This window comes from Oreochromis aureus, linkage group 3 (assembly GCF_013358895.1).
Source record: "Oreochromis aureus strain Israel breed Guangdong linkage group 3, ZZ_aureus, whole genome shotgun sequence".
Lineage (NCBI taxonomy): Eukaryota > Metazoa > Chordata > Actinopteri > Cichliformes > Cichlidae > Oreochromis > Oreochromis aureus.
The window spans coordinates 9,299-37,161 of NC_052944.1; the positions used below are offsets into that span (position 1 = coordinate 9,299).

The window sequence follows — 27,863 nt, forward strand, 5'->3', positions numbered from 1 at the left end:
GCAGCTAATGCTAAGTAGGTTGCCATTATTAGCTAATGCTAATTTATCCGTTAATGCTAACAATGTTTTTTCTTACATTTTAACAATATGATTAGCTAATGCTTATACAATTTTTCCTTCAATTTTAACTATGTGATGTGTGTTACCGTTAATAACTATTGCTAATTTGATGTGAATTAGCATTATCAAATAATGCTAACTACTTTCCTTTGCATTATAACGATTTGATACCTGATAATGCTAACACTTTTCCCTTCCATTTTAACAATGTTTGCAGCTAGTGCTAGGTAGGCTGATGCTAGCAGGTAATGCTAATTTGATGTGAATTAGCATTATATTACTGAGGAGTTAATGCTAAGTAGACTGCCATTAATGGCTAATGCTAATTTTAGGTGAATAGGAATTGGCAGCTAATGCTAATACCATATTATCTTGCTTTATACCAATGTGACCAGCTAATGCTAAGTAGGTTGCTAATATTGTTAGCATAATCCGCTTATGCTAACAATGTTTTTTCTTACTTTTTAACAATACGCCATTACTGGCTAATTCTAATTTTAGATGAAAAAGCATTAATAGCTAATGCTCATACTGTTTGCTTTGTAAGAATGACAGCAGCTAATGATACGAAGTCTACCGTTATTCACTAATGCTAATTTGATGTGAATTAGCATTATTCGATAATGGTAACTCTTTTCCCCTGCATTATAACGATGTCAGGAGTTAATGCTAAGTAGGCCGCCATTAGGGGCTAACTCTAATTAGGGGTGAATAATTATTACCAGCTAATGCTAATACTGTTTTCTCTTTCCTTATAACAATATGAGCAGCTAATGCTAATTTGATGTAAATTAGCATTATATTAGTGAGGAGTTAATGCTAAGTAGGCTCCCATTAGCAGCTAAAGCTAATTTGAGGTGAATAAGCATTAGTAGCTAATGCTAATACCCTTTTCTCTTGTGTTTTAATGACGTGAGACGTTAATATTGTTCTCAAACAACAGAATGAGAGTGAAATATTGATTCTAACAGGGCCCATAAACAGCATTAGCTTAGCAGCATTAGCTTATCAGAGTTTCCATCATGGTCACACAAATCCTTAGCAGAGCAAAGTGGCCTACTTAGCAATAGCTGCTCAAGTTGTAAAAAGCAAGGGAAAACAGTATTAGCATTAGCTGCTAAATGTGCACTTGAGAACAAATTGTGAATTCAGCTGTGAATGTAGAGTTTGTCATTATTTAAGCTTCCATTTCCAAATGTTAGCTGCTCCTGTCTGCCTCTTTGTCACACACACAGACTGAAATGATTCACAGCCTTGTTTCATCCTTCTGTCACTATCACTGTGGACATACAGCATGGGAAACATGGCTGACACTTTATTTGGTACACAGTGGCATCTATCTCAGGTACACCTGTGACCTAAATGTTCCTGCAAACAGACTCCTTGGACACCCCTACATAAATATCTATGTACTATCCAGTTAGACTAGTGTGTCTGTCCCTGAAAATATTCCTGCATGTGTGATTGTTCATGTGTCATCTGCAGAAAACAAACAGGAAGTGAGTGAAGGACACAGGAAATGTTTCCAGCTCTTCCTCCTCTATCAGACATTCTTCATACCTGAGAGTGCCCAGTCTCCAGCCTGGATCCTTCAGTCCAGCCGACAGCAGCTTCATTCCTGAGTCTCCTGGATGATTGTAGCTCAGGTCCAGCTCTATCAGATGGGAGGGGTTGGAGCTCAGAGCTGAGGCCAGAGAAGTACAGCCTTCCTCTGTGATCAGACAGCCTGACAGACTGCAGACACACAAAACATCTCAAGCTGTTTAACAGAGTAAGGTAACAGCCTCCAATATTAGAGAGAAAGCCCCAACCATTTGACAATCCACTGTGAGCAGCACTTGGTGATGGTGGGAAGGACACAAAGATCCTCCCAGTGAAAACAGGCTCCAGGAGGAGCATCTACCACGACTGGTTGCAGGGTGAGGGGAAAGAGAGACAAGAACAAAACACAAACTAAGGAGAGAGAAGACAAAAGTTAAGGACATGCAGTAGTGACATATAAAAGCATCAGGAGTGAAAAGAGGGGAGTGGAGAAGAAAGCAGAGCATCATGGGAAGTCCACCAACAGCCTGAGCCTATAGCAGCATAACTAAGGGATGGTTCAAGGTCACCTGATCCAGCTCGAACTATAAGCTTTATCAAAAAGGAAAGTTTGAAGCTGATCTTCAAAGTAGAGAGGGTGTCTGTCTCCTGAACTCAAACTGGGAGCTGCTTCCACACCAAGTCCAGCATAGCCAGGCTTTGTTTGCTGCTTTGACAAAACCTCAAATCCCAGTCAGAGATGATGAGCATCATCACAGTGATGATCATTTCTCTGTTAACCCAGGCTTTCTGCTTCAGGATCTGTGCAACAAAGGAAACATGGAGATCACATCAGTTTGTCATCAAAGTCTAATTATTAGGGCAACTTAACCTGTTATTATCTCGTTAACTCATTAATTGATTAACGTCAGCAATTATTTTAATCACAGTTTTTAAAATCATGATTATTGTGAAAGTGCTCACTGGCTCTGAAGATAAAGGCCATGGGTCACAGGAGGGATGTTGATCAGTGCTGGCTTGAAATGGGCGTCATTATGCGTCTCAGCCAATGAGAGCATTGAGGGTGGGCCTATTACTACTGCAGCGCTCACATGACCCAGTACAGAAAGAAAGGGGCGGGGACAGAAACATGGAGACAGGTACAGATCTTTGACATGTTCATTTTAAACTGTTCCAGGAGGCAGTGTTGATACAACTAAAGTTATCTGGAAGCACAGTTGAGTTTTTTATCGTCGGAGTACTTGAAGTCTGAAGTATCACTTAAATGCATTACACACTGTTGATGGCAGCAAACAAACCACCCAAACAAACAGTGGTGGGAGGCTTGGGCAGACTACGTTGGATCAGCTTGTGGGAGGAGTCTAGATAAACCAAAGAAAGACAAGCTAACAAACCCCACAGGGAAGTGAGTAGCTACAAACTGCAGGCGGATTAGTGTTGTTGAAGAAGTCGGTCTGAGGAACGTTCTTAGGATCAACAAATGACGGCATGTATGAGCCTCAAGACGCACCATCACAAGAAGAACACATGAGCTGTAGAAAAAGAGAGACTACGAAAGCCACGGTGTTACAACATGAACCTGCTGTTGGTCTCTCTGGAGACTACTGGGCGTGGCTGGGTAACCATGGTTACCTGGGAGTTACAGAAACATGCTAACATGTGATTCATGTTGCACAGCAGTGGGACATTTGAAATAAAGTCAGCACACTCAGTACAGATAGTGCATCAAATATGATGCTGCTGCCAGACGTCTGCCTTTGAACACGTCCCTGCATCGCGCACAACACCAAGGTTGCCATGGCAATCACAGCTAACAGGGACAACGTGCACAGCTGGAACCCTGCAGGTATATTTAACATGATGTATTTCTCAGTGTCCTGTCTGTGTGTGAGAGACAAACAGCCTCTGTATGTGTGTGTAAATACAGCATGAATATGTAGAGGACATGTTTGTGTATATAAGTACATGAATGCTCTGCGTCATTTGAATCTTTGATTCTTGTTTCTGTTGCAGGTCTGTGACTGAACTTCTGGGAGGAGAAAAGTTGGTTTCATGCTCTGTGATTCTGTGATTTGTCATCTCTGTCAGGTGATGGAGAGCTCAGATGATGACTCCGCCTACGTGGTCAAATTCAAGTCTACATTCAGACCAGACCTGGAGACACGCAAGCAAAATGCCAACATTGTATATGTGAAAACTGAAGCTTGTTCTCTGTTGCTGCTCATACAGAAGAAGAGAGTTTCTTTATCATCAGAAAATGTCAGTGAGCTTGTGAGTCTTAGCAGCTGGCTCGGTGCAGAGGAGGTAGAAAATATCAAGTCAGAGGAAGATAAATGCAGTTCATGTTGTCAACTCAACCTGGACTATTGAAAGAGTTTTTCTTTGTCTTGTTTCTGACGAAGATTCTCCAAAGGAAATCCAGCACAAACACACACTTCACACACTCAAAGTTCCTGCACAGTAAATGAGCTGATGAGCGTTTGTGCTGCTCCCTGATAACAGAAAAATAGTTCCGCGGGTTCCTGTTCTGAAAACACACATTTATAAATGTTCACTTGCTGTTGATCAAAGGTATGTTGGTGGCTCTGGACGCTGAGGGGAACTTTGTTTGGAACAAACTAGATCAAATGTTAACGTCCTGGCAGAGGCAAAGAACTTTGATTTGATATTTGATTAGATTAGATTCATGTTTCAGCTCAGACTGACAGAAATATTTGAACTGCTACTGTGTTAAAGGGAATACTGCTGTTAGAAAGCACCTGATTTCTTTCTGCACACTGAATGTTGCACTTCTCATACTGCAGTACTATTAAAATAAGTACACAACACACTACTTTGAACTCATGATTGAATGTTGCTGTAACAATGCCATTAATGGTGATTCAAAGTGTTCATGGTTTCCCAGCACAACAAATGATTGCACAAGTGTGACTGATCCACTTTCTAATGTGTGTGTAGCCCACACTGTGTGTCACTGTGTCACAGGTGAGTCTGTGTATCCAGGTTCTATGAGGAGAACAGGATATAGTGACTGAGTCCAGCAGCTTAAAGTCTGACTCCATCCTCCATTTAAATAACTCACACCAACAACTGAATACCTTTGCCTTTGTGCAGCTGACACTTCATTTTAATGTCCTTCTATTCTGGTTCATCTGGTTTCAGTTTCTATAAGCAGGTTTCATCAGTGACTCTGTGACCTCAGTAATCTTTGCTGGGCCTTAATGCTCTGAACAAAGCTGCACATCACAAGACTAAATAGAAATGAATCAGTCTTTCATTTCTCACTGCTGTTTGACTTCAGCTCTCAATGTCCCACCATAACCCATGGAAAGAGTTACTGTCCATCCAGGCTCCTGAACATGAAGCTGATGAAGGTGGAGTATTGTGAGGGCTGATGGAGATGATGATGAGGAATCCAGGAGCAGTGGGTGGATGGCAGCATCAGCATGAAGGATCAGTGTGAGAACACATCATCATCCACAAAGAAAACCAGTCTGAGTGTCTGACGCTCTTGTTAGAAAGACGCAGTCCCAGCAGTTAGCTTGTCTGCTAGTTAGCTGAGAGCTAACTCGTACATTGAATACCAAACTGTGTAAACCAGGGGTGTCAAACATATGGCCCGTGGGCCAAATCCAGCCCTTGAGATAATTTCATAGGTCAAATATTGATGAATTTTCAGGCTTGCTGATAATCAATGTGAGCACGGCTGAGATGTTATTCTGATGAGCAAACCATGTGGCCAAACACTTTAAGAGACAGACTGGGATCATACCATTATGTGAAAGAAGACGGAAATGTCCCATAGACAGCAAGGGTAGTGGTAGAGACCAGGTACACAGAGAAACGGGGAGCTGTATTGAAATGCAAGCATGTCAGGAAAGAGTGAAAAGGCAAAATGAGCAGCATTTGGCTGCATTTCAGTGATATTGGAGACCACAAAGCTGAGTGCAAAATTTATATAGGAGATATCTAGGAGATGCTGAGAGTAGAACTGATAAAATTAGGAGCTGGCTAAAGTGATACCCATTTTTATTTCCACCCATTTTCCATTGTGGAGGACAAAAGGTTTCAAACTCGTCCAGGTCTTAAACCTCACGTGTGTTCTTCCTAATAGCAGTAAATGGATAAAAATAAGGCTTTTATGAAAACACTGAATACAAATTGCTGCCTTTAAAAAGACTAAATGTACAGTTCAGTATTGAATACTACTGTAAGGAAGGAAGTATTATTTTTATTATTTCATTTTTATTAATTCTATTTTTATTATTTTGTTATTACTGTTGCATCATAATCATATAACAAGCATTTGTATTGACGCATTTATTGAAGTATTGATATTGTATTCACAGGTTTAAACATATTGGCACCCAATTAATTAGTCTTTAGTACAGGTCCAGTAAGAACCACTTTAAACTGTTGAGTTGAATCTATAATTCTAAAGGCTTTTGAATGTTTTTATATTCTTACACTGAAGTCCAGACTTCAGTGTGTGAAAGACTGAGTTGCAGGCTGACAGGAAACTACATGTTTGCAGGGCATGCTTTCTGCAGAAGTGAAACCGAAAGCAGAGTCTGAGTGCAAGTTATTTTGAGCAGGTTATTTGTATTATCTTTTATGCATCTATATCTTTGATTAAGCTTTTAGTAGAGGTTCTTGATTGAAACAGTTGTTTAATATATTTTACATATAAGTCAAGATCATTACACACAGGATGGCCTCAGCCTGGTTGCCTAAGCCGAGGTCAAGTAAAGTGCAGAGCGAGGATCACACATGCACACCCCATACATGCACAGACATACACACACACATACACACACATACAGTTAGAGAGGTTCATTTGTAGGTGAAAGTTTAAGCATGTTTTGCTAGGGTTGTAGTTTTTATGTTGGTGTACGTGACTGTTTGATGAAGAAGCAGGTGCAGGATGTGAGAGCTGAGCTGGCTTGCGGGAAACCACCTGGGAGAAGATGGAAGCCAGTGTCCTTTAATTGTGTCACAAGTTGTCAAATAGAACATCTGTGGTTTTGAGTTGACGTATCATGTATTGTATTTGTGAACGCAAGAGGGGGCGTTAAACCCCGATGTATATAAACTGTATTTTGAAGTTTGGAGACGAGATCTGATGCTGTTTGTATACAGTGGAACATCTCCCACACTGCGTGTGTTTCATTAAAATCATCATTTGACTCCACCTGGCAGGGTCAGTGTGTTATTCCGATCTCCTCCATCTCTCTCTCCTTAAAATGAACCTTAACACTACATAAAATAAACTATATATAAAGTGTGTCTGAATGGCAGAGATGCAGAAATATGTGCATGTAGCACAGAGCCACGGCTCAGTGTCTGAATGAGTCTCACAGACCTGAATGTGCTGTTGAAGCCATTTATAATTATAACGTAATTCTTTACTCGTTTGATCTGCTCCTTACCACAAGCGACCAGACGTAGAAGGTTTTGGACTTTTAACTATATTTTCTTAAGTTTTACAACTTTTCTTACTGTTAAAAACCTCACTATGGCCATTCATGCTATACAAAGTAATTAGACATGTGTGGTATCTACAGAAATGTCAGAATCTCAGCTAAAAGGTCACAAAACCATCTCAACAACCACCAAACAGCTAAAACAGCAGGTGAACAGATTACACAAAAAAGATGTAAACACAAATCCCCCTGATCATCTGTTTTTTCAAACATGAAGCGTAGTTTTGGACGTTCATTTACTGCTGGTTCAGTGAATTTTGGTTGGACAGTGATGAAACCTGCAGTCTCAGAATCTGTGAGAAGTCTGCTTCAGCAGCATTGTTGTGTTGTGTGCTGTGGATTCACCTCTGGAAACTCACTGTTTTACCATCATGTTTCTACTTAGACAATAAAAAAGGAAGCAGTTCCCAGGAACTACTTCCTGTCTTGTTAACATAAGAGTATGTTGCCCTTCAAAACACCTCCACTTCTCCTCTTATTAGAGGACTGCCTTATTATTAATCTGCTAATTCTGTCAGTTGATGAAAGAACAATGCTTGATCTCACCTGAGAGTTTCCAGTGTACAGTGTGGACTCTTCAGTCCTTCAGACAGAAGCTTCACGCCTGAATCCTTCAGGTTACTGTTACTCAGGTCCAGCTGTCTCAGATTAGAGGTCTGAGAGCTGAGAGCTGAGGACAGAGCTTCACAGCTTCTCTCTGACAGGTCACAGTGACTCAGTCTGAAAAATAACAGATAAACAATTACAAAAATAAAACACTTATGTTGAAGTGTAATGAGATACTATTATATTTAGCAATATTTAATCTTGTTTTTGTCAGGAAACTGAGCACTTATGCAGAGAAACGTGGAGAGAATCAGAGAAGTGAAGAGAGAACAGCAGTAAAACAACACTGAATTGTTCAGTGTGCTTTTGATATCAACAAAATGTGTCAAATTTCTTTATTTTGTATTTGTTTTAGTAGAATTGATGATTATCACTTAGATAACAACCACAGCCTGGTCTAAATTGGTAACAGTTACACCCAGAAATATTTCAGAAATGTGGACAATTTGTGCTCCAATGTATTCAGTATTGAACAAACTGAGTACCGATGACCACTTAATATTTTTGATATTTTATTTGAGTTGTTCCACCTGATCTGTGTTAACTAGAATAAACATTTAAAAACTAAAGCTATGATCACAGATTTACTTACAGAGCTTTGTTGGAGGGTTTGACCACTGGCAGCAGCCTCAGAAGAGCCTTTTTAAAGGCTCATGTTCTCACTTAGATCATTTATTTCTACTTACATTTCTTTCTGGGAAAAATGGGGATTACTTTGAAAACAGGAACTATTTTCCCCAAAAATCAGCCCTGGATTAGTAAATCACTCAAACATCTTCTCAGTCAGAAGAAGCTGTCTTGTTATGAGGGACAGAAGAAAAAGATCGAGGCACTGAAACTTGTCGAAAGAGAGATAAAGCAGCTAAAATCAGGTCTAAAGTAAAGCAGAGCATAAGTTGAATAAAGGACACTCAAGGCTGGCTTGGAAAGGAATGAAGTCCATGGTGGGGATGCAGAACAAGGAGCAAAGATGAATGTGATGCTGAATCAGCAGAAGACTTGGACTCATTCAATTCCAGCTTTGATATCATTGATTTCAATGCAGAGCTTTGTGATTTTAGGAAAGGGCTGGTAGCTCTGAGAGTGACACTGATGAGGTGTCTGTGAAAGTTCGCAGTCATCTAAAGAGCTTAGAAAAAAAGGCATCTGGACTTCTTTAAGTTTCTTGAAGACGTTTCACCTCTCATCCAAGAAGCTTCTTTATTTCTAGGGTCAAATGGTGGAGAGTCTCAGATGTAAGCCCTGTGGGAGAGTCCGCCAAGGGGGTCATGAACCCCCCTGATGATCCTCTACCTAATCACACGAGCCAAGGTGTGAAAATGGGTGTAGGTCACAATCAACCAAGGTTGTGGAGAGCTCATTGTGAAACCTAGCCCCACCCAATCATGTGATTTCCTGAGGTTAACCTCTGTACAAAGAGACTTCAGCCATATGAGTGAATGAGAGCACACACAGGACACTCTGATGTCTGAATGTGTGTGATTCAGTGAAAAAGAGGATTGTACTGAATATACTGTGACTGACAGAGTTTAAAGAGAAAGGTGTGTGGATTAACCCTTTAAGACCTACCATAGAACCAAGTCCGCTAGAGCTTATCTTTATATTTTTACAGGCTGTAGTGCCATTTTTGGGAGCATTTCAAGTTGCTATACATCAATACAACCATTATAGCCCCAATTTTAATAATATGTATGCATTCAGTCCATAGTAACTACATAAATTGCAAAAAAGTGCAATAAACTACAAAAAAATTGAAAATCGTTTTTGTTTTGTGTTTTTACATTTACTTCTAGTTAGAGAAATTTAAGAGGTTTATCCCTCAAAACTGTAAATACAAAAAAGTTGCACAAAATAGTTTCCCACCACAGGAAATTTATTTTGAGTGTCTTCATAGTTTTATTTTTGAAATACACCAATTTCTATATATTGCAGAAAAAATGGAAATAAATATTATAATCCAAATTTGCAAAAAAACAGCATGTGCATCAAAATAAACTATTTCCAGCAGTGCAGTTTGAGTTCTAAGCATCCCAGAAACGATACAGAAAGTCATAAAGTAAAAAATAACTTTTAAAAACACCAGTATAGGCTTATAAGGCCCTGGAATTAAAAAAAAATAATTTTTCCACAAAAATGACATCACTTCCGGTTTCGGGCAGGTAATGGCAGACATGCGATAGTTCGCACTGACGTCTACTCCAACGTAGGAAGTATTACGAACAGCTGATCGGATCGGCAAAGCGTGTTTCTGGAATATTATTGTTTTTGTTGCTGCAAGCGCTTTTTATACAGTTTTTGCAAAGCTATATGTGGAAGGAAACCGTGATCTAGGGCAAGCTGATGGCATAAGATGTAAGTACAACTTCTCCGGTTTCATATGCAAAAAAAAAATAAAAAAAAATACTGCTCTAGCTTACGTGGTTCCGGTTCTACAGGGATTAAAAATAGTTACGCTAAATGGAGCGTGCCCGCTCCGACCGGTCTTAAAGGGTTAAAACGGATTGTGCTAAAGTGAACGTGCTAATGAAATCTGAACTGACTGAAATGTGAAGTGAAGATTATTCAAATGTGAAAGAGAGCGAGAGACTGATAATAAGGTGAAGCTGAAGATCAGTGAAGGGCATGTAAACACCTGATTGGCTGAGTAGATATCAGATCGACAGTTTCACAGTTTTCCCTGTGGATTATAACTTTAGGAAGATGTGACATTCATCAAGGAATCCTGCTCTCCAGATTATTTCCATGAGCACTGAGCTGGAACACATCTACAGTGCTGGAAGTGCCCATCTCACCACCAACCTCTCTGTGCACATTCACTTTTTAACCCTTTGTGAGACAATAAAAGTTTAAATCTGAGTATTTATCTATGTTAGTGCTAACACCTCTAATAGGTTGCTTTGGCCTTTCCAAGTAATATCTTCCCTTGGATCTGTGGTCCAGGCTCCTAAAACCATCATAGTTTAACAAGCACTACAATCTAGAGGAGAGCTGCACTAACAGCTGTGACTGATAAGATCTTACCTGCAAGGATACTCAGGTTTATGTGTATCAGGACAAGCAGGGAAGACATGGACATCAACTCTGTCAGGCTGCCTGAGTCCGCTCACCCACATCAGCTCAGAACTCTGCATTATCTACTGAGTCAGACTCAGAGGATCAGGGATCAGAAGTTCTACACAGAGCTGAACCAGACTTCCTGTATAGAGGTCTTTGGGCCTACTGATCCACAGTGTCAGCACAACTTTCACATCATATTCAACTCAGCACAACTAAAACATGCTGACTGACCTCAGAGTTTCAAGTCCACATCCTGGACTCTCCAGAAAACCAGACAGCTGCTTCACATCTGGATCCTGCAGGTAGTTGTAGCCCAGCTCCAGCTCTCTCAGATGGGAGGGGTTGGACTTCAGCGCTGCTGCCAGATAATCACAGCTGATCTCTGACAAACCACAGCCCCACAATCTGTATAAAGAATGAAAGATGTAAGTTTATTAGACAAAGTGCTTGAAATCATTCAGTGTTTCATCATCTGTTCAGAGCTGAAGAAGGTTCAGAATGTAGAAGTTTAGAAAATGGAAACTCCAAACAGCTGAAGCCAACAGGAAGCAGCTTCAAACAAACAAGAGAAAAAAAATTAATTTTTCACATTGAAGTTTTGCATTTATCATAAAAACATAAAAAGTTATCACGTTTTACTGTGTGAAATAAAAAAAAAACTGAAGAAGAAACATCAGAGTCTAAAACAAAACAAACTCCCAGTTCAGGAGGTCACAGTGAGACTGTGGTGAAGGCTCTACACTAAAGCTTCACAAAAAAGCTGAAGTTTGAAGCTGAAACTGTAAAGCTGTGAGTGAAAGATCTCCAGCGTCTGTCACATTACAGGAACCTTTCTTATTTCCACATTGATGAAAGCATCATGCTTTGAGTTCCTGCTGCTTTTGTTGAGTCACACTGTGAAACTGTGCTGAGCCACAGCTGAACCAGCATCCCTGTACAGCAGACACTTACAGCGCTTGGCTGCTTCCATTGAACCCTCTACACAGAGCTTCAGTTTCCTCTTCTGGTCCCAAAGTGCAGAACAACAAGGTTTCAAACAGCTTTGCTCCAGCAGCATCAGCCACAGAAATGCAGAGAAAATTCTTTGGATCTCTTGGTTGTGTTATATGATGCTGTGTTTGCATATCTGGTGTCTGTGTTGCTTTCTGAGGATGGATCACCCATCTACTGCAGCCCCAGATAAACAGAGCTGGACCTGAACCTGGTAGCTTCACTTAGAAGATACTTGTGATGGGAACGTGTGAGAAGTTTTGTGCAGACAAGTGTGGATTTAGAGTCTGGGATGAGCTCTCCACAGTCTTTGTGGAGATCCACATTCTGCATACTGCCTGTGAGAAGCTGCAGACATTTCTCCTCCAAATCCACTGAGCAGCTGCTCGTGGTGGTATTAGCTTCATGTGTGCGTGTTAGCATTAAGCCTCGGTGACACTCTGCTGTGGACATGGTCACAGCTGGACGCGTGATGGACGAGTCATCCTTCCTGTTAAACTTCTTTGAGGTGAGCTTGAAGCTGCTGCTTGGGGCACATGCATAGCTGCTTATTGTACTGCAAATGTTCTGCAGACGAGTCCACGCGCTCACAACAAAGCTCAGCGTGGACGACACTGTGCACGCTCCAACGCTGATTGGTTAGAGAGTGGGCGGGAACAGGGAAGAGAGCAACAGCAGCGTTCAGCACAAACATGGAGGATCAAAGAAGAAGAACATGAGAAGCTCAGATGGAGGCTGCAGTGGACACTTTTCATTGTTTTAACACTCACTTTCATTTCAGCTTCACCAACAACAGCATAAGCAGCCCACTGACTGCGTGGCCGTGACAGCGCCCCCTGGTGACTGTAAACCACTACAACATGTAGACGGCCGTCTGCTGCTCATTTCTCTGCCACCATCACAGGAGCTCTTTATCCTGTTCTACACTCTCATTGGTTCTTTGTCTGCTTGTTTTTACAACAGTAGTCATTGTGATTGTTCAAAGAAGACAATCAGCTGTGACTAAATGTAGCTCCTACAGCAGTGATGGGAATAACTGCTGAAGCTAATCCAGTATCAAAGCTCAGGAATCAGCAGCTCCCACCTCGTTTTCTTTGAACAACTATTTTTAGCTGCTGTGTTTTTGTGTTTCTGCAGACCTCAGACATCCTGCTGCTCTGCAGAACTGAAGCTCTAAAGGGCTCAGCCTTTATCTCCAAGAAACAAAGCTGATCATGGAGACCCAGCAGGTCAGCTGATCTGTGGACAGCACCAGCATCTTTAAGTAAGTCTGAGAGGTGAGCAGTCTTTGGAAGCCTGTCTGATAGTCTCAGAGCAGCATTTGGATCATTATTTGGCTTTTCTTCTATTATTATGTTTAGTTTCTGCTTCACAGATATTCTCTGAGATGTTCTCTGAAATGTTTCCCACTGTTGGACAAACTTTCACAGTTTCTTCATAAAGGAGATCTCCTGTGGAGTCCATCTGTGACAATATGTTAAACACTGAATTATGATTCATATCTGAATGTACTGACTGTTAATTATTGATGAGAACATAATCAGTAAATATAAAGATGTTTGAGTTTGGCTTTGATGAATCAGAATAAAAGTAATAAAGTAATGATTTTAGAGACAGGCCTAACTCAGGCCAGCTGACAGCCTGTGTACAAACAGACTTCAGCCATATGAGTGTGAGTGAATGAGAGCACACACAGGACACTCTAATCTCTGAATGTGTGTGACTCAGTGAAAATGAGGATTGTACTGGATATACTGTGACTGACAGAGTTTAAAGACAAAGGTGTTTGGATTAAAATGGATTGTGCTAAAGTGAATGTGCTAATGAAATCTGAACTGACTGAAATGTGAAGTGAAGATTATTCATTATTTACTGAGTCAGACTCAGAGGATCAGGGATCAGAAGTTCTACAAAGAGTAGAACCAGACTTCCTGTATAGAGGTGTGTGAGCCTACTGATCCACAGTGTCAGCACAACTTTCACATCATATTCATCTCAGCACAACTAAAACATCCTGACTGACCCCAGAGTTTCAAATCGACATCCTGGACTCTCCAGAAGAACACACAGCTGCTTCACTCCTGAATCCTGCAGCTTGTTGTTACTCAGGTCCAGCACTCTCAGATGGGAGGGGTTGGACTTCAGCGCTGCTGCCAGATAATCACAGCTGGTCTCTGACAAATCACAGCCCCTCAATCTGTATAAAGAATGAAAGATGTAAGTTTATTAGACAAAGTGTGAGCTTGAAATCATTCAGTGTTTCATCATCTGTTCAGAGCTGAAGAAGGTTCAGAATGTAGAAGTTTAGAAAATGGAAACTCCAAACAGCTGAAGCCAACAGGAAGCAGCTTCAAACAAACACAACAAGAGAAAAAACTCTGAATGTTTCACATTAAAGTCGTACATTTATCATAAAAACAGGAAAAAGACTTGAAAAAGTCGTGTTTTTCCTTCCAGGAACAACATGGTTTCACTTTTAAAGGTGAAGTGTGAAAGAAATGGACATATTTGAAGTCCAACACCTTTTTCCAGTCACATGATTAAAGCAGACAAACTACAAGCTCATTTTCATTCCAACAAGTCATCTTCTCACCTGGACTAACAACACTGGTCTCTATGTGCAGCTGGCTGTAAGACCACTGCTCAGGGACCATCTACAAAGTGCAACACTGAAAGAACATCACACACTCATTTGCTTCCATCACACAAACATCTACTGTCATTATTGTCACCAAACTGTGGATCCTTTATTGCAAATTCAAATGGGATTCAAATGGTCAGACAAAAGAGGGTTATGAGGAAATATGATGAAATGTTGTGTATTAGCAGCAAGTTATTGAATCCTTTTCCTCAGAAACCAAACAAAATGATTGACAAACATGTTTATACAAACTCAGTGTTGGACTTGGATCGGCAGGATAACCCTGATGTTTAAAGGCATTTTAGGCTATTTTCACACTGCAGGCGAACGCGCATCAAATCCGACTTTTTTGACCCTATGCGACCCATATCCGATCATGGTATGACAGTGTGAACAGCACAAATCCGATATTTTCAAATCCGACCCAGGTCACTTTCATATGTTGTACTGAATCCGATACAAATCTGATGTTTTAGAAAGCGACTGCTGTGTAAATGGTTATGTTGCATTAATTCCGTCTTTTAGGGGGCGATCGTGGCCCAAGAGTTGGCAGTTCATCTTACAATCGGAAAGTTGCCAGTGTCCGGCAGCCTCGCCTCTGTCAGTGCGCCCCACGGTGGCTGTGGCTACAATGTAGCTTGCCATCACCAGTGTGTGAATGGATGAATGACTGAATGTAGTGTGAAGCGCTTTGGGGTCCTTAGGGACTGAGTAAAACGCTATACAAGTACAGGTCATTTACCATTTATGTCACTGACACAAGACAGATTCCAATTATCAGCGCCAGAAAAGACAAACTAGAAAGCATGGTGGGGGAAACCAGAGACAGAGTGAGTTAATGGACAGAAACTGAGGTATTGGACTTGATTAGCATATGGGGAGACAATTCTGAAGAAATTGATAGACTGCTGCAACAACACCTACCAGCTCTGTAGCCCCATTTTTACTTCCGTAAACAAAGTGCGTTGTGTGTGACGTCTTCTTTTGCGCATGCGGGCCACGAACCATACACACTAGAGTGTGTTTGCTGTCACATTTTATTTGTAGTGTGAACAACTAGACAAAAAAAAATGGATTTGATGAAAAAATCAGAATTGAGCATTAAGACCTGCAGTGTGAACGTAGCCTTTGTCTCGCTGTATGAGAGTCCAGTTATTACTCAATATTTATGGAGGATGTTTTTAAAGTAGGCTCAAATATGTGACAGACATTTAATCCCATTTCAGTTTGGCCTCATCCTGGGCCGGCTTATCCAACACACTCTTTCTTACATTTTAGCTCTTCAAGCCAAACATAGTAAAACAAGCATAATTCTGTTTCCTGATAAAATGATGTCACAGGTAGAACAGAGTAAAGTGGTGGTGTTACAGCCTTTCTCCCCTCTGCTGCCGAGGCTGTTAGTCTCTCCCAAACTCAGCTACAGGACTTCCAAATGAATGAAAGCAGCAGAACTGACTTTACAAATGAAAGAGGAAGAGGAGAAGAAGAGGAGAGGGAGGCCACCCTGACCATCACTCCAGCTGAAAACATCACACTTCCATTAAAGTTGGTGAGAAAATGTTGAGCAGGATGAGCTGCTGGCTAATCTGGAGGCTGTAGCAGCAGCTCACAGTCACAGTGGATTTCCACTCATGAAAAAGCTCTGGCTGCTTCATTTCTCATTTCATATCAGAGACTTTAAAGCTTCAGTGAAGCTGTACTGTGATGCTTCCTTTCCATATTCAGCCTGATGTGCTCTGTACTGTTTTTTGCCGGTCATGTAAACAGGAATGAGCAGCTCATTTCACTATAAAAGGTTAGAGCTGTAAAGAAAAACAGAGCTCATGAATTGAAACTGATTTCATTTTTTAAGCTGCAACTTTTTAGTTGTTCCTTTTTTTAAGACTTATACATAATTATATTTACAATAAGACATATCATTCCCCTTTTCCCTGCCAGGCACCACCACAGTTCACTTCAATAAAACTTTACTTCAGATTTGTTTTTTGTTTTGATCCAGCAAAGGAAGCTGTCTCCCCCGTGGGTCCAGTCCTTGTACTAAGCTAGGCTAAACATGTCCAGTGCCTGTCTCTGTGCAGCTTTTAATCTGATGTGAATAAGGAAGAAATGGAGGAAGAAGAAAATGACTTCATCAATCAACATGCAGCTACCAACTCAAATGGTGAGGTGGTGGTTAGTTATTACTGTTGTTTATGATCCCCTACATTATCCTACATTCAAATATATTCTCCAGCTACAATAGTGTTTGTGTTCCTAACAGGATTTCATGAATGTGTTATTGTTCATCTCACATCTGTATGAAACAAAGAGGAAGTTTATCCTTCATGATCACAAACTGTTCCAGCATGTAAACCTGAGATCTGTGTGGAGCAGCTGACCTGTACGATGTGCTCAACACAAACATTATTTACCATCAGTTACTGTGTGACTGAACCGCGTGGGTGTATGAAACATCGCTTTTAGTTTTAATAGCAACATTCAGTAACACTTTGATTTGTTACAGACTGAGCAGAGAGAAGTGGCTCACTGTGAACGCAGTGATGAGAAAAAGAAACTCAGCTCATTTCTGCTCTGTTTCATGACAATCCTGTTATTGAGGAACAGTAGGTGGGCTCACCTCTGAACACTTAGTCTGAGGACTCAGTGAAGAGTTTTAGGATAGAGACAAAGTTTTGGCACTGCGATAACAACTTTGATGTTCCAGTTACACTCGTTCTGATAACATCCTGAAAATAAACTCTCCTAGTAGCAGCTATCACAGCCACAACAAGCCAATGATACCATTTTTATTTCAGTGTTAGACTTCAGTAGAGATCATACAAATAACTGTAGCTGTTGTAGCACCGACCAATGTAGCTAGTATTCAAACAAGATCAAATAAGCCCACAGTACTGCAGTACTGTGGGCAGGGCCGGGGATTTCTAATTTAGTGACTTGCTATGGAAAAACAGTTCAGACATCACAAAATGTTAGTTATTTAAATTAATACCAGTCTCTGCACTTAGTAGAATGACACCTTTCAGCATCTAATGATACTAAGAATATGTTTTCTGTATCAGTATTAGTGATGAAACAGTGAGGAGACTGTTGAAGGGAACGATGAGGGGAAACTGTGACAGCAGCAACAGAAACCAGGAGACAAAGCTGAGGTCTGGGTTCCTCTATGCTATTCAATTCAATTCAATTCAATTTTATTTATATAGCGCCAAATCACAACAAAAGTCGCCTCAAGGCGCTTTATATTGTACAGTAGATCGCACAATAATAAATACAGAGAAAAACCCAACAATCATATGACCCCCTATGAGCAAGCACTTTGGCGACGGTGGGAAGGAAAAACTCCCTTTTAACAGGAAGAAACCTCCGGCAGAACCAGGCTCAGGGAGGGGCGGGGCCATCTGCTGTGATTGGTTGGGGTGAGAGAAGGAAAACAGGATAAAGACATGCTGTGGAAGAGAGACAGAGATTAATAACAGATATGATTCGATGCAGAGGTCTATTAACACATAGTGAGTGAGAAAGGTGACTGGAAAGGAAAAACTCAATGCATCATGGGAATCCCCGGCAGCCTCACGTCTATTGCAGCATAACTAAGGGAGGATTCAGGGTCACCTGGTCCAGCCCTAACTATATGCTTTAACAAAAGGAAAGTTTTAAGCCTAATCTTGAAAGTAGAGATAGTGTCTGTCTCCCGAATCCAAACTGGAAGCTGGTTCCACAGAAGAGGGGCCTGAAAACTGAAGGCTCTGCCTCCCATTCTACTTTTAAATACTCTAGGAACAGCAAGTAGGCCTGCAGAGCGAGAGCGAAGTGCTCTAATAGGGTGATATGGTACTACAAGGTCATTAAGATAAGATGGGGCCTGATTATTTAAGACCTTGTATGTGAGGAGCAGGATTTTGAATTCAATTCTGGATTTAACAGGAAGCCAATGAAGGGAAGCCAAAATAGGAGAAATATGCTCTCTCTTTCTAGTCCCTGTCAGTACTCTTGCTGCAGCATTTTGGATTAGCTGAAGGCTTTTCAGAGAGTTTTTAGGACATCCTGATAATAATGAATTACAGTAGTCCAGCCTGGAAGTAATAAATGCATGAACTAGTTTTTCAGCATCACTCTGAGACAGCTGCTACACACAGCCTCCTGCTCCTGGACTTTAGTAAACACATAAATATCTCCGAGTACACTTACTTCAGAAACTTATTTCAAGTTCACTTCAGCCTTAAATGACCCACAACATCAGCACACATGAGTAAACAAAGTAACTCACACAGCTACTGTTCAAGTTTAGTCATCTTTAATACAAATATACCTCATTATTATGAATCTCACAGCTACCTGCTCATTGAACTGAACAATAATTCTGTTTTACCATTAAAACAAAATATGTGACTGTAAAAAACTTCAGACAGTAATTAAGAATCTCCTAAGCAATCCAAAGATAAAGAAAAGTTCACCTGCCAATTCTATAAAGCCTGGTTGTTTATACAATAATATCATTTAATGATCAGCAGTGGGGATGTTTGGATCCTGACCTGAGAGTTTCCAGTGTACAATGTGGACTCTGCAGTGCAGCAGACAGAAGCTTCACTGCAATACAATTATTGGTACTAAATAGCTTCATTAAAACACAACTGTCTTTCTAGGTGAGCACTTACTCCTTGTAAGCTCCACCTGCTCCATCATCTGAGTCAGAAGACATGAAAACAAACTGTAAATCTAGTACAAACATCATTTCTGACTCATGATTGGAAATGTAATCAGATCCATTTGTACATTTAGAGCCTGATACTGAAATATAGCAGCACGGACATTCACAGCAGCAAAGGGTTCTTGCTGATCTGAGCTGGCTTGGCCCTGGCTTACTGAAGATTAAAGAAAGCGGAATCAGCTGTTCAAACCCCACAAGGCTGCTCGCTGTGACTGAAACAATGGGACGGGTCGTGACTTCTCAAAATGGGCTCATTGAACGCAGCACAGATAAGATCTTGAAGAAGCTCATGGCGGTCGTGAGTTCTCAGACTTTGCTCTATGAGTGCTAAACTGATAACCTCTCGGAGAAGCTCGTGGCTCTCCAACGGGAGATTGAGAGACGAGTGACGGACTGTTAGATCAGCTGTGAAATTGACATGCAGTTGTTGGCACCAAAGAAAACCACCATCATTTCATACGGCTAACATACCGGCGCCAGCTGTGGTCTCAAGGCTGGAGCTGAACATAACAAATCTCACCCTGATAACAGACGGTGCTTAGACCGTTCCTTCCCATCCTAACAAAGGACAGCTACCTAGCCTGACCTGTCCCCCCAATGTGATGTTTGTGTATTGTATGTACGGTTGGCAAGGTCAGTATCCTAATTGTCCCTTGAAAATAAATACAGTGTTCTGAATCTGAAAAGATTACAGAAGACGACTGTTCAGTAAATATTACGCTCATGCTGTCAAGAAACACCAAAGGTAGGTAAAACTCTGGTTGTTGCAGCCATCCAGTATGACATGCTTTGTACTGTTCTGCTGCAGTTTGTGACACCTGGTTGATGAGCTGTGAAGGACGATGAAACAAACACTTCACTCAATGTTTTTCTTCTAAACTGGATGTAATTTTTAAAAGTTTTTCACACTCTGTCCCAACTACAAATAGGGGAGAACACAGCAAATACATAAACTTTACCCACTTGGATCCTTATCATTCAAGATTGTGAAAAGAGTCTCTACTCAGAGAATACTGGTGATTTTAGATGAGAGAGATGATTTGGAAGATGATGAAGGGGAAGAGTTTTCAGAACTTGAGGCCTTTTGTCTTCACTGTATAGGACAGAGAAGACAGGAAGGGAGGGAGAAGTGGGGTTGGATACTATTGGATACTATTGATCTAACATCCTGTGGAAACATCAAATTTCAATTTAAGAGCATTTTGAAATTGTTAAATGAGTAAGTCATTTTGGAAGGCAGAATCAGACCGACTTGATATTGATATAGTATCACTTTGGGGTTGTATACTGTTGATCTAAATAGTTCCAAGAGTAAGTCAGATATGGGCAATTTGAAAAGGCTTTTATTTTGGAAAGCGAAATCAGCCTGACTTGATATTGATATGGTATCACTGTGGGGTTGTATACTGTTGATCTAAAGTGGAATTACCCTGTGGAACCATAAAGTTTTCTTTTTAGAGCATTTCGAAATCGTTCCAAGAGTAAGTCAAATGTGGTCAATTTGAAAGTGCTATTAATTTGAAAGGCAAAATCAGACTGACTCGAAATTGATATGGTATCACTGTGGGGTTGTATACTCTTGATCTACAGGGGGGGGCATTCATATGGATACACTGTAATAACATGGGAATGGTTGGTGATATTAAAGTCCTGTTTGTGGCACATTAGTATATGTGAGGGGGCAAACTGCTCAAGATGGGTGGTGACCATGGTGGCCATTAAGAAGTCGGCCATCTTGGATACAACTTTTGTTTGAGTGCTTGTGACACATCAAACTTATTGGTAATGTCTGCAGAAGACACATGGTTCTTTTTATTACAGTTCCCAAACATTTTCAGAAGATAAACAAGGAATTGTTTGCATTGTGCGTGTTGCTAAGTTTATTTTTTTCTTGGCATCTTCTTGTGACCTTTGTCATTTTGTGTGATTGCTCTTGCTGACCCTACATACTAGGAGAGAGGGTGAGACTAGTTTTCTTTCTCTAGAGCAGGGGTCTCAAACTCAAATGAGCCGCGGGCCACTTCTGGCACCATCATCTCAGTAGTACAAAGTAGTACAAACACAAAAACCCCCACTAATATTTCCTAAAATGTAGTATTTTGTTTGTTTTATTTAATTAAAAATACTGTGTAACAAGACAAAACTGCAAACAAGAACGTAATTTTTTTTCTCACTCTTAACTATCTGAAGCCATTCATTGAACTACCAAATAAACAGCTCTTTCTGGCCAGACACGTGGCAGCACTTTTGCTATAATTTTGTTTGTATTTAACAAAATAAAAATGCAGGCATAAGCGTACACATTAGTTTTTGACTGCAAGTTAAAAACTGTTTTCTTTCCAAATAAATCTGTCACTGAACTAACACAGCCAATCCCTCAACATGTTTTTACTCTCTTGTTACCTCGGCCAGGTCCGCGGCTCTGAACCGTGGTAAGGAGACCTCTGGAAAATACTTTGGGTTCTGTGTCGGGCTCGTAGTCGGGAACTAGCTTTACTGTCTGGGTCAACTTTGCTAGTGAGAGACAGAGAGAGGCGTTAAAGGCTGCTCCAGCAGAACTTTATTGTTTCAGAGGAAAACACGAACACAGTGTACAGTCGAGTCTTAATAGCTTACTGGGCTCGTCAGGCACTCTTTTGGCCTGCAGTGGTTATTATTATATTTACATGCTTCCATCTCCTGTTTCTGCTCGGTAGCACCTCGTACTTTTCCCCTTTTTCTCCCTCCCTCACGCTCACACACACACACAGCGGGAGGGGTGGTCCCACACGTTCTGCCTGCCTACACCACCCATGAGGCTACAGTCTTAAAGGCCCATGCCTGTAACACTCTGCCGTCGTATTAAATCATTTTTCGTATAATAATTTTAAAAAAAAATTTCTTCATATCAATATGCGGGCCGCAAGTAGAGGTGACGTGGGCCGCAAATGGCCCGCGAGTTTGAGACCCCTGATGTAGACTGTCCCTCCTGCCTCTGCCTTTGTACTGCTGCCTTTTGAACCTTTGTTTTTGAGTTGCTGCCTGTGAGATGATTAGTGGTCTATTAGTGTTCTTGTGTTATTTGAATAGAGATTGAAAATGTGACGTCATTCAGGGATAAAACTGAAAAGGATTGTGGGAACGAGTGGCAAGCGGTACTAGCGCACGCAGGCTTTCACATGAAAACAGTCACACAGCGATAAAAAGAAACACAAAAAATGGCAAGAAGCTGTTGTGTTATTAACTGCAATAGCTGGTTGCATGACGGCCACGGGAAGCCGATGGGTAAAGAGATCGGTTTTTATCGGATTACGTCGTGGAAGAGAAATTGTTCAAGCCGTGTTTCCGAAGTAACAAAGAACCAATGGATGGCCTGGATTGCAGCCATTCTAAGACCAAATATAACGTCCCAGAACACTCCAGTTCACATGTTAGTCTGCGCCAAGCATTTCCACAAAGGTGAGTCTTATGTTGTAGTTATTACGTAATTTATCATAGCTGTTTATGTAGGTTACAAATAAATCTTATATTGATTTGAATTGAATTCGTTGCGCTATGCTGCTTTGTTCACTGTGGCTTTGCAGGCTAATGTTTGTTGTGTTTTGCAGGAAAACCAACCTACAAAATGCTGGAATGCGATCCAGACTGGGCACCTCCATCAGCCCGGGTCACACCAAGTTTAAAGCTGCTACCACAGCCAGATTTGATCGGTTAAGAGAGAGAGCGAGATCAAAACAGCCACGAAAAGTCCCGCATATATGTGCCCAAGGGTTGTATTGAAGCAGTCAAGTGATGAATAACTGTTTTCCAGTATGTTGTTTTGCAATGTTGTTTTTTTTTTCTTTTCGCATTGTTGATTAGTTTTTTACCGAAGCAGCTAATAAAGCATGATGGAATACAATTTTGCCTTTTTCCTTTAAGATTCTATAATAGAATGAAACAATAATGCCAGTTACAAATAAAGACAATAAATTGAATGAATTACGAAACAATAATTTTATTTCTATTAGATCTGAAAATGTTGTGTAACACTACAACCTGAAACGACAAATAGATTGTGTTTGCCTGTACAGGAGAAAAAGGAAAAAAATTTAACAACAGCTGTGAAATGGAATAGTCCAAATCACCAAAGTAAACTGGACCTGGGCTTGTTGCAGGGATCTGAAGTTACTAAACATTTTGTGAGTGTATGCACTCACACTTAGGACCATATAATAATAAATATGTGCATGATGAAAGTTGGGCAGCACACTAACGTCCTTACTCCACTCTGTATGCTCGTATGGGTCTGACCATTTCACTCATTTGATTTTTTACCTCGTCCTTTTTCAAGTGCATCACAAACTATTGAAATTGGAACCAACTTTGTGAAGCAGACTTCCTACCAGCTGCTGTTTTGAACATTTCTCATTTCCTCATGAACTGTATTAAACTCTGTAAATGAACTGAGAACTATTTCTACATTTGAAACTATGGATTCATTTTCCCATTCACCTCTGTACGTTAGTGTATAATTGAATGTTAGACTGGGCTCCATGGAAACACTTGGACTGGTCTCAGCTGCCTGCTTTCTGTAGTCATTCCAACAGAGTCCTTTCTCTTCTCCAGCTTCTGTTTGAAATCCTCTCACAGAGCCTGAATCCTGCTTTGTTGTCATGTTTGGGCCTGTGTTCGGCTGCTCTGTGTTCCTCTGCTTTAACACACACCTCACCACAGCAGCTGTGTGGGTCGTCTCTGTAGCAGCCAGATCAGCTTTTGATACCATGAACATCATCACAGCTCCTAACTTCACCTTTGTTAGCTTTCCAATAATTCATGTCTTTCTTTTCTCTCTCTGTTTCCACACAATCTCAAAGTCTCTGCAGGCTGTTTTTATCTGCTATCATCAGATCTTCAACAGCCTCATTCCCATCCCTCACACACTCTACAGCCTCATCAGTACTGACTTCATCTTCACTGACTGATGGAGCACAACATGAACCTGTGGAGGCTGAAACACTGTCCTGTCAAACATCTCCCCGTCACCACTCTACTTCTGTCAGCCTTTAAATGGATCCCACTCAAGTCTGTCACTTCTATTTGGAGCCAAAAGGAAAAACTGTTGTTCAGTCGTTTGGAAAAACACAACATTTCTGAAAGCACTCAAACTTCTTCACATTTGTCTTCAGATGCACATCATTCAAATATCTGAAATACAGAAAAACAACAACAGCTGCAGTCAGTGAACTCACCTCAGAGTCTCCAGTCGACAGTTTGGACTCTCCAGTCCAGCACACAGAAGCTTCACGCCTGAACCCTGCATGTAATTGTAACTCATGTCCAGCTCTGTCAGATGGGAGGGGTTGGACTTCAGAGCTGAGGCCACAACTTCACAGTGAGTCTCTGAGAGTCCACACTCATTCAGTCTGTGATTATAGAAAATATAAAATGTGTTATTATAACAGCAGAAAATCTGCATTATAAACACATAAACACAGACCGAATGTATATGAAGACAAAACACGTCATAATTTGATGAACATCTGCTCTTCACATCTGTGCTTCAGCTCCTCTTACTGTGTTTGACATGACACAGTGATTGAGTGTCTCTCAGACCTGCAGACTTTTAGTGAGAATTTTTGTTTGGCTTTAATCTGCAGATGAAGGAGGAAGATGGTGTCACATTTAGGCTTCCATAATGTCCACAGTCTGTCACTGAGATCTGATCGAGAGTCAGAGTGAAGACTCACATTTGGACTGTTTCCTATTTGGAGTCTTCATTAATCCCATGCAAACGTACACCTATCTGGAACAGCCCTGACATATTACAAAACAATAATATGATAAACTTTTCAGAATGGAGTGGTAAAGGAATCAAATATTTAGAACATATACTAGAAGGAACAGAATTTATTCCATTTGACAGACTAGTTACACAATATGGGATCAACAAGAAAAGTTTTTTAGAATATCAACAAATTAAATCCATAATAAAAAAGAAAATTAAACCGGGTCAAGTTGAACTACAAACACCACCAAGTGTGGTTCAATTTCTTACTCTTAAAACCCCCAAATTACTATCCAAAATATATAGAATGCTTTCTAAAACAGATGAATCAATATCACTTCCTATTGCAAAATGGGAAGCAGATTTATCAGTTAACTTAAACCAAAACTTCTGGTCTCAGATTTGCTTATGTGGGGTTTTTCCTGTATTTCTAACATGCCAATTTGCTTTGTTGTGATTTATTATTAGTCAGACCCAAATTTGTTTTAAATGACAAATTTATTTAAGACGGAGTGATTTATGTTAGTCTGTGATAGTATGTGTTAACATCCGCTCATAGATCCTACCTGCCGGATCTTCTTTTCATTGATATTATTGTTATGACTGATGAAGCCGAGCTGGTGAGCTTCTGTGTTGATTAAATAATGTGTTAAAGCCATAAATATGACTATTACTAAACTGTACTGTCATTAATAGGGTTGTTTTGTCAATGTTGTATGGTTGTTTATTTTGTGTCTTTCAGTTGATTACCTGGCTTCTGTAAAGGCACGGTTACTGTACTGGTGTTAGCTTACGCTTGTGCAATAAAGCTTATAAAAGGCAGCAATCAGATGTCAGAGCCTGAGTACGACACAGTTTCATCAGTTAAAACACACCCTTACGGTGGGAGTTTACTAAATTAAAGGTAGTTAGCTTAGTAAAAACCGTACAGTAATCAGTAATCAACACTTAGCCAGTCCCCGCGACGGAGAAGCGGAGGAGGGTCGGTGTCGACTACGGAGAATCCAGCGATTAGACGGAGCCCGGCCGATCGTCATGGCCAATCGACGTGACTTCGTTCTCAAAACACCGTCAAGCCCTCGTACGTGAGAGACTGTGTGTGGATTTCTTTGCTGGGACTATTAGGCCGCTGGCATAGGATAAGCCAGCCGCCGAAAACGAACTTTTAATTCAGTTACCAGCCGCTAAGCGACTGGTAGTGGGTCGCCGCCATCTTTGTTGAGGGCAAAGGAATAACGCCGGTAATAAACGAGGAGCAAAAGTCAGTATGGCATGCCGAGAAGAATTAAAGAAAAGGTGGTCCTCTGCGCAAGCAGTTTTTACTAGGAAGGCCAATTCCATTGTTTTTAACATTGACCTTCTGACTAAACATGACCTCATGTCTGAATGTAGGACACTCAAAGACAGTTATAATGAGGTTTGTGATAGCAGCTTTGATTACATTGCTGCTATGGAAGAAGAAGATGCAAGTGGGTTTGCAGCAGAAATAGCTGAAGTGGAGAAGAAGCTGCAGGACTGCCGCTCAAAATACCAGACCACAGAAATGAAACTAAAGGAAGCATCATGGTCCCGTTGTGCATCAGGTCAGTTTGACAGTCTAAGAGTTGACCTAAAAGATGCGATTAGCCAGGTGGAGGCGCTCAAAACAGGTCAAACAAAACAGGATCAGTTTGATTCAATGCTCACTGCTGTGGAAGGCAGAGAGGAAGCTCTAAGTGAGTTTGTGCTTAAGTGGGATCGTTATGTTCCAGAGAGAGAGGTGAATGTTATGCGAGCTTGTCTCAAAGAGCTCAAGGAAAGGAGGAGAGTAGCTATGGTGGTGCTGGCTACCACCCTGGATGGAAGAAAGAGATCTGGGTGTGGCGACCTTAGGAGCCGGACTAGCAGTGAAGGTGAAGGCAGTGATGAAGGTGGCGCTGACGGTGGAGTGACGACCAGCACTAGCAAGCCCAGTGGGCCCGCAGCGACCGGTGGAGATGATGGCCCAGTGCGTGGCGGTGGTGCGCTAGATGCTGACGTGAACCCTGCTGCATACCAAAGTGCTGCGGTGGACAGTAGTAACCAAGTCGTTGATGCAGGTGGTCCCGATGGAGCACGAGCTGCAAGTCCCTCCACTGTAACCCTTCAAGCGCCACCACAGGGACCACTATCCCAGAGACTCGTGAGTCCTGTGTTCAACCCTGGCCTTTCAAGCACGCCACAGCAGCTTCGAGGAATACATGGTGTGAGACCCGATGGTGCTGTGGCAGGACAGAGCACGTCGACCGTCTCTCAAGGATCACTCGGAACGAGGATCGCGCTCGCACCGCTGAGCCTACCTAAGTTCTTTGGGGACAGGAGGAGCTACTGGCGCTGGAAGAGTAACTGGGGGACCCTCCAAGCATTAGCGGAACCCACAGGTTCCCCGGAGTGCAGACTCTTCCACCTCATGGACAGTATTGCTGATCCAGTAAAATGTGAACTTAGGCTGTCTCACTGCCGTACTGCGAGCGAGGTTTTCCAGGTTTTAGAGGACTGTTATGGTGACGTATCACAGATAGCAGATGACATTGTACTTGAACTACAGGAGTTACCAGGTGTGCGCAAAAACAAACCCAGAGAGGTTTTACAGTTGATCCAAGCTGTAGAGAGGGCGCTGTTGGACCTAATAGACCTAGGTTGTGAAGATGCCATAAAAAATCAGTTAGTGATCCGCTCACTTGAGAGTAAGTTGCCGGACAGTATGAAGGAAAGGTGGCTTTTGTACCGGTGTGATCCTGTTAACGATGTCAGTCCACAGAACCGGTTTGATAAGCTATGGCAGTTCCTGAAAGATCAGAAGACGGTTCTGATGCAACTGGAGCAGTTGCAATCCATCAGACAGTCTAATACTGCCAGGGCAGCTGAACCGAGCCCCCGTGAGAAACCAAAGGAGAGACCAGATCGGAGGATGGAGAGACGTTTGTTCACCAAGGCTATGTGAAGAGTAGAAAGATATTTTACTGCTATTATTTGTTGCTATTTTTATAATCAGTATTACCATTCCACTAA

General features: G+C 41.3%; 1 protein-coding gene across 1 annotated transcript in view; it reads right to left on the reverse strand.

The window, feature by feature from the left end:
• Positions 1-1,694: 1,694 nt before the first annotated feature.
• Positions 1,695-27,863, reverse strand: part of LOC120438300 (NACHT, LRR and PYD domains-containing protein 12-like) — a gene marked incomplete at both ends in the record, with an annotated part of 44,160 nt that continues 17,991 nt past the window's right edge. Inside the window, 5 exons of the mRNA XM_039608707.1 lie at positions 1,695-1,794; positions 7,632-7,805; positions 10,980-11,153; positions 13,762-13,935; positions 24,298-24,471. Of these exons, the coding sequence (XP_039464641.1) occupies positions 1,695-1,794; positions 7,632-7,805; positions 10,980-11,153; positions 13,762-13,935; positions 24,298-24,471 (796 nt within the window). The remainder of the gene's footprint in view (positions 1,795-7,631; positions 7,806-10,979; positions 11,154-13,761; positions 13,936-24,297; positions 24,472-27,863) is intronic.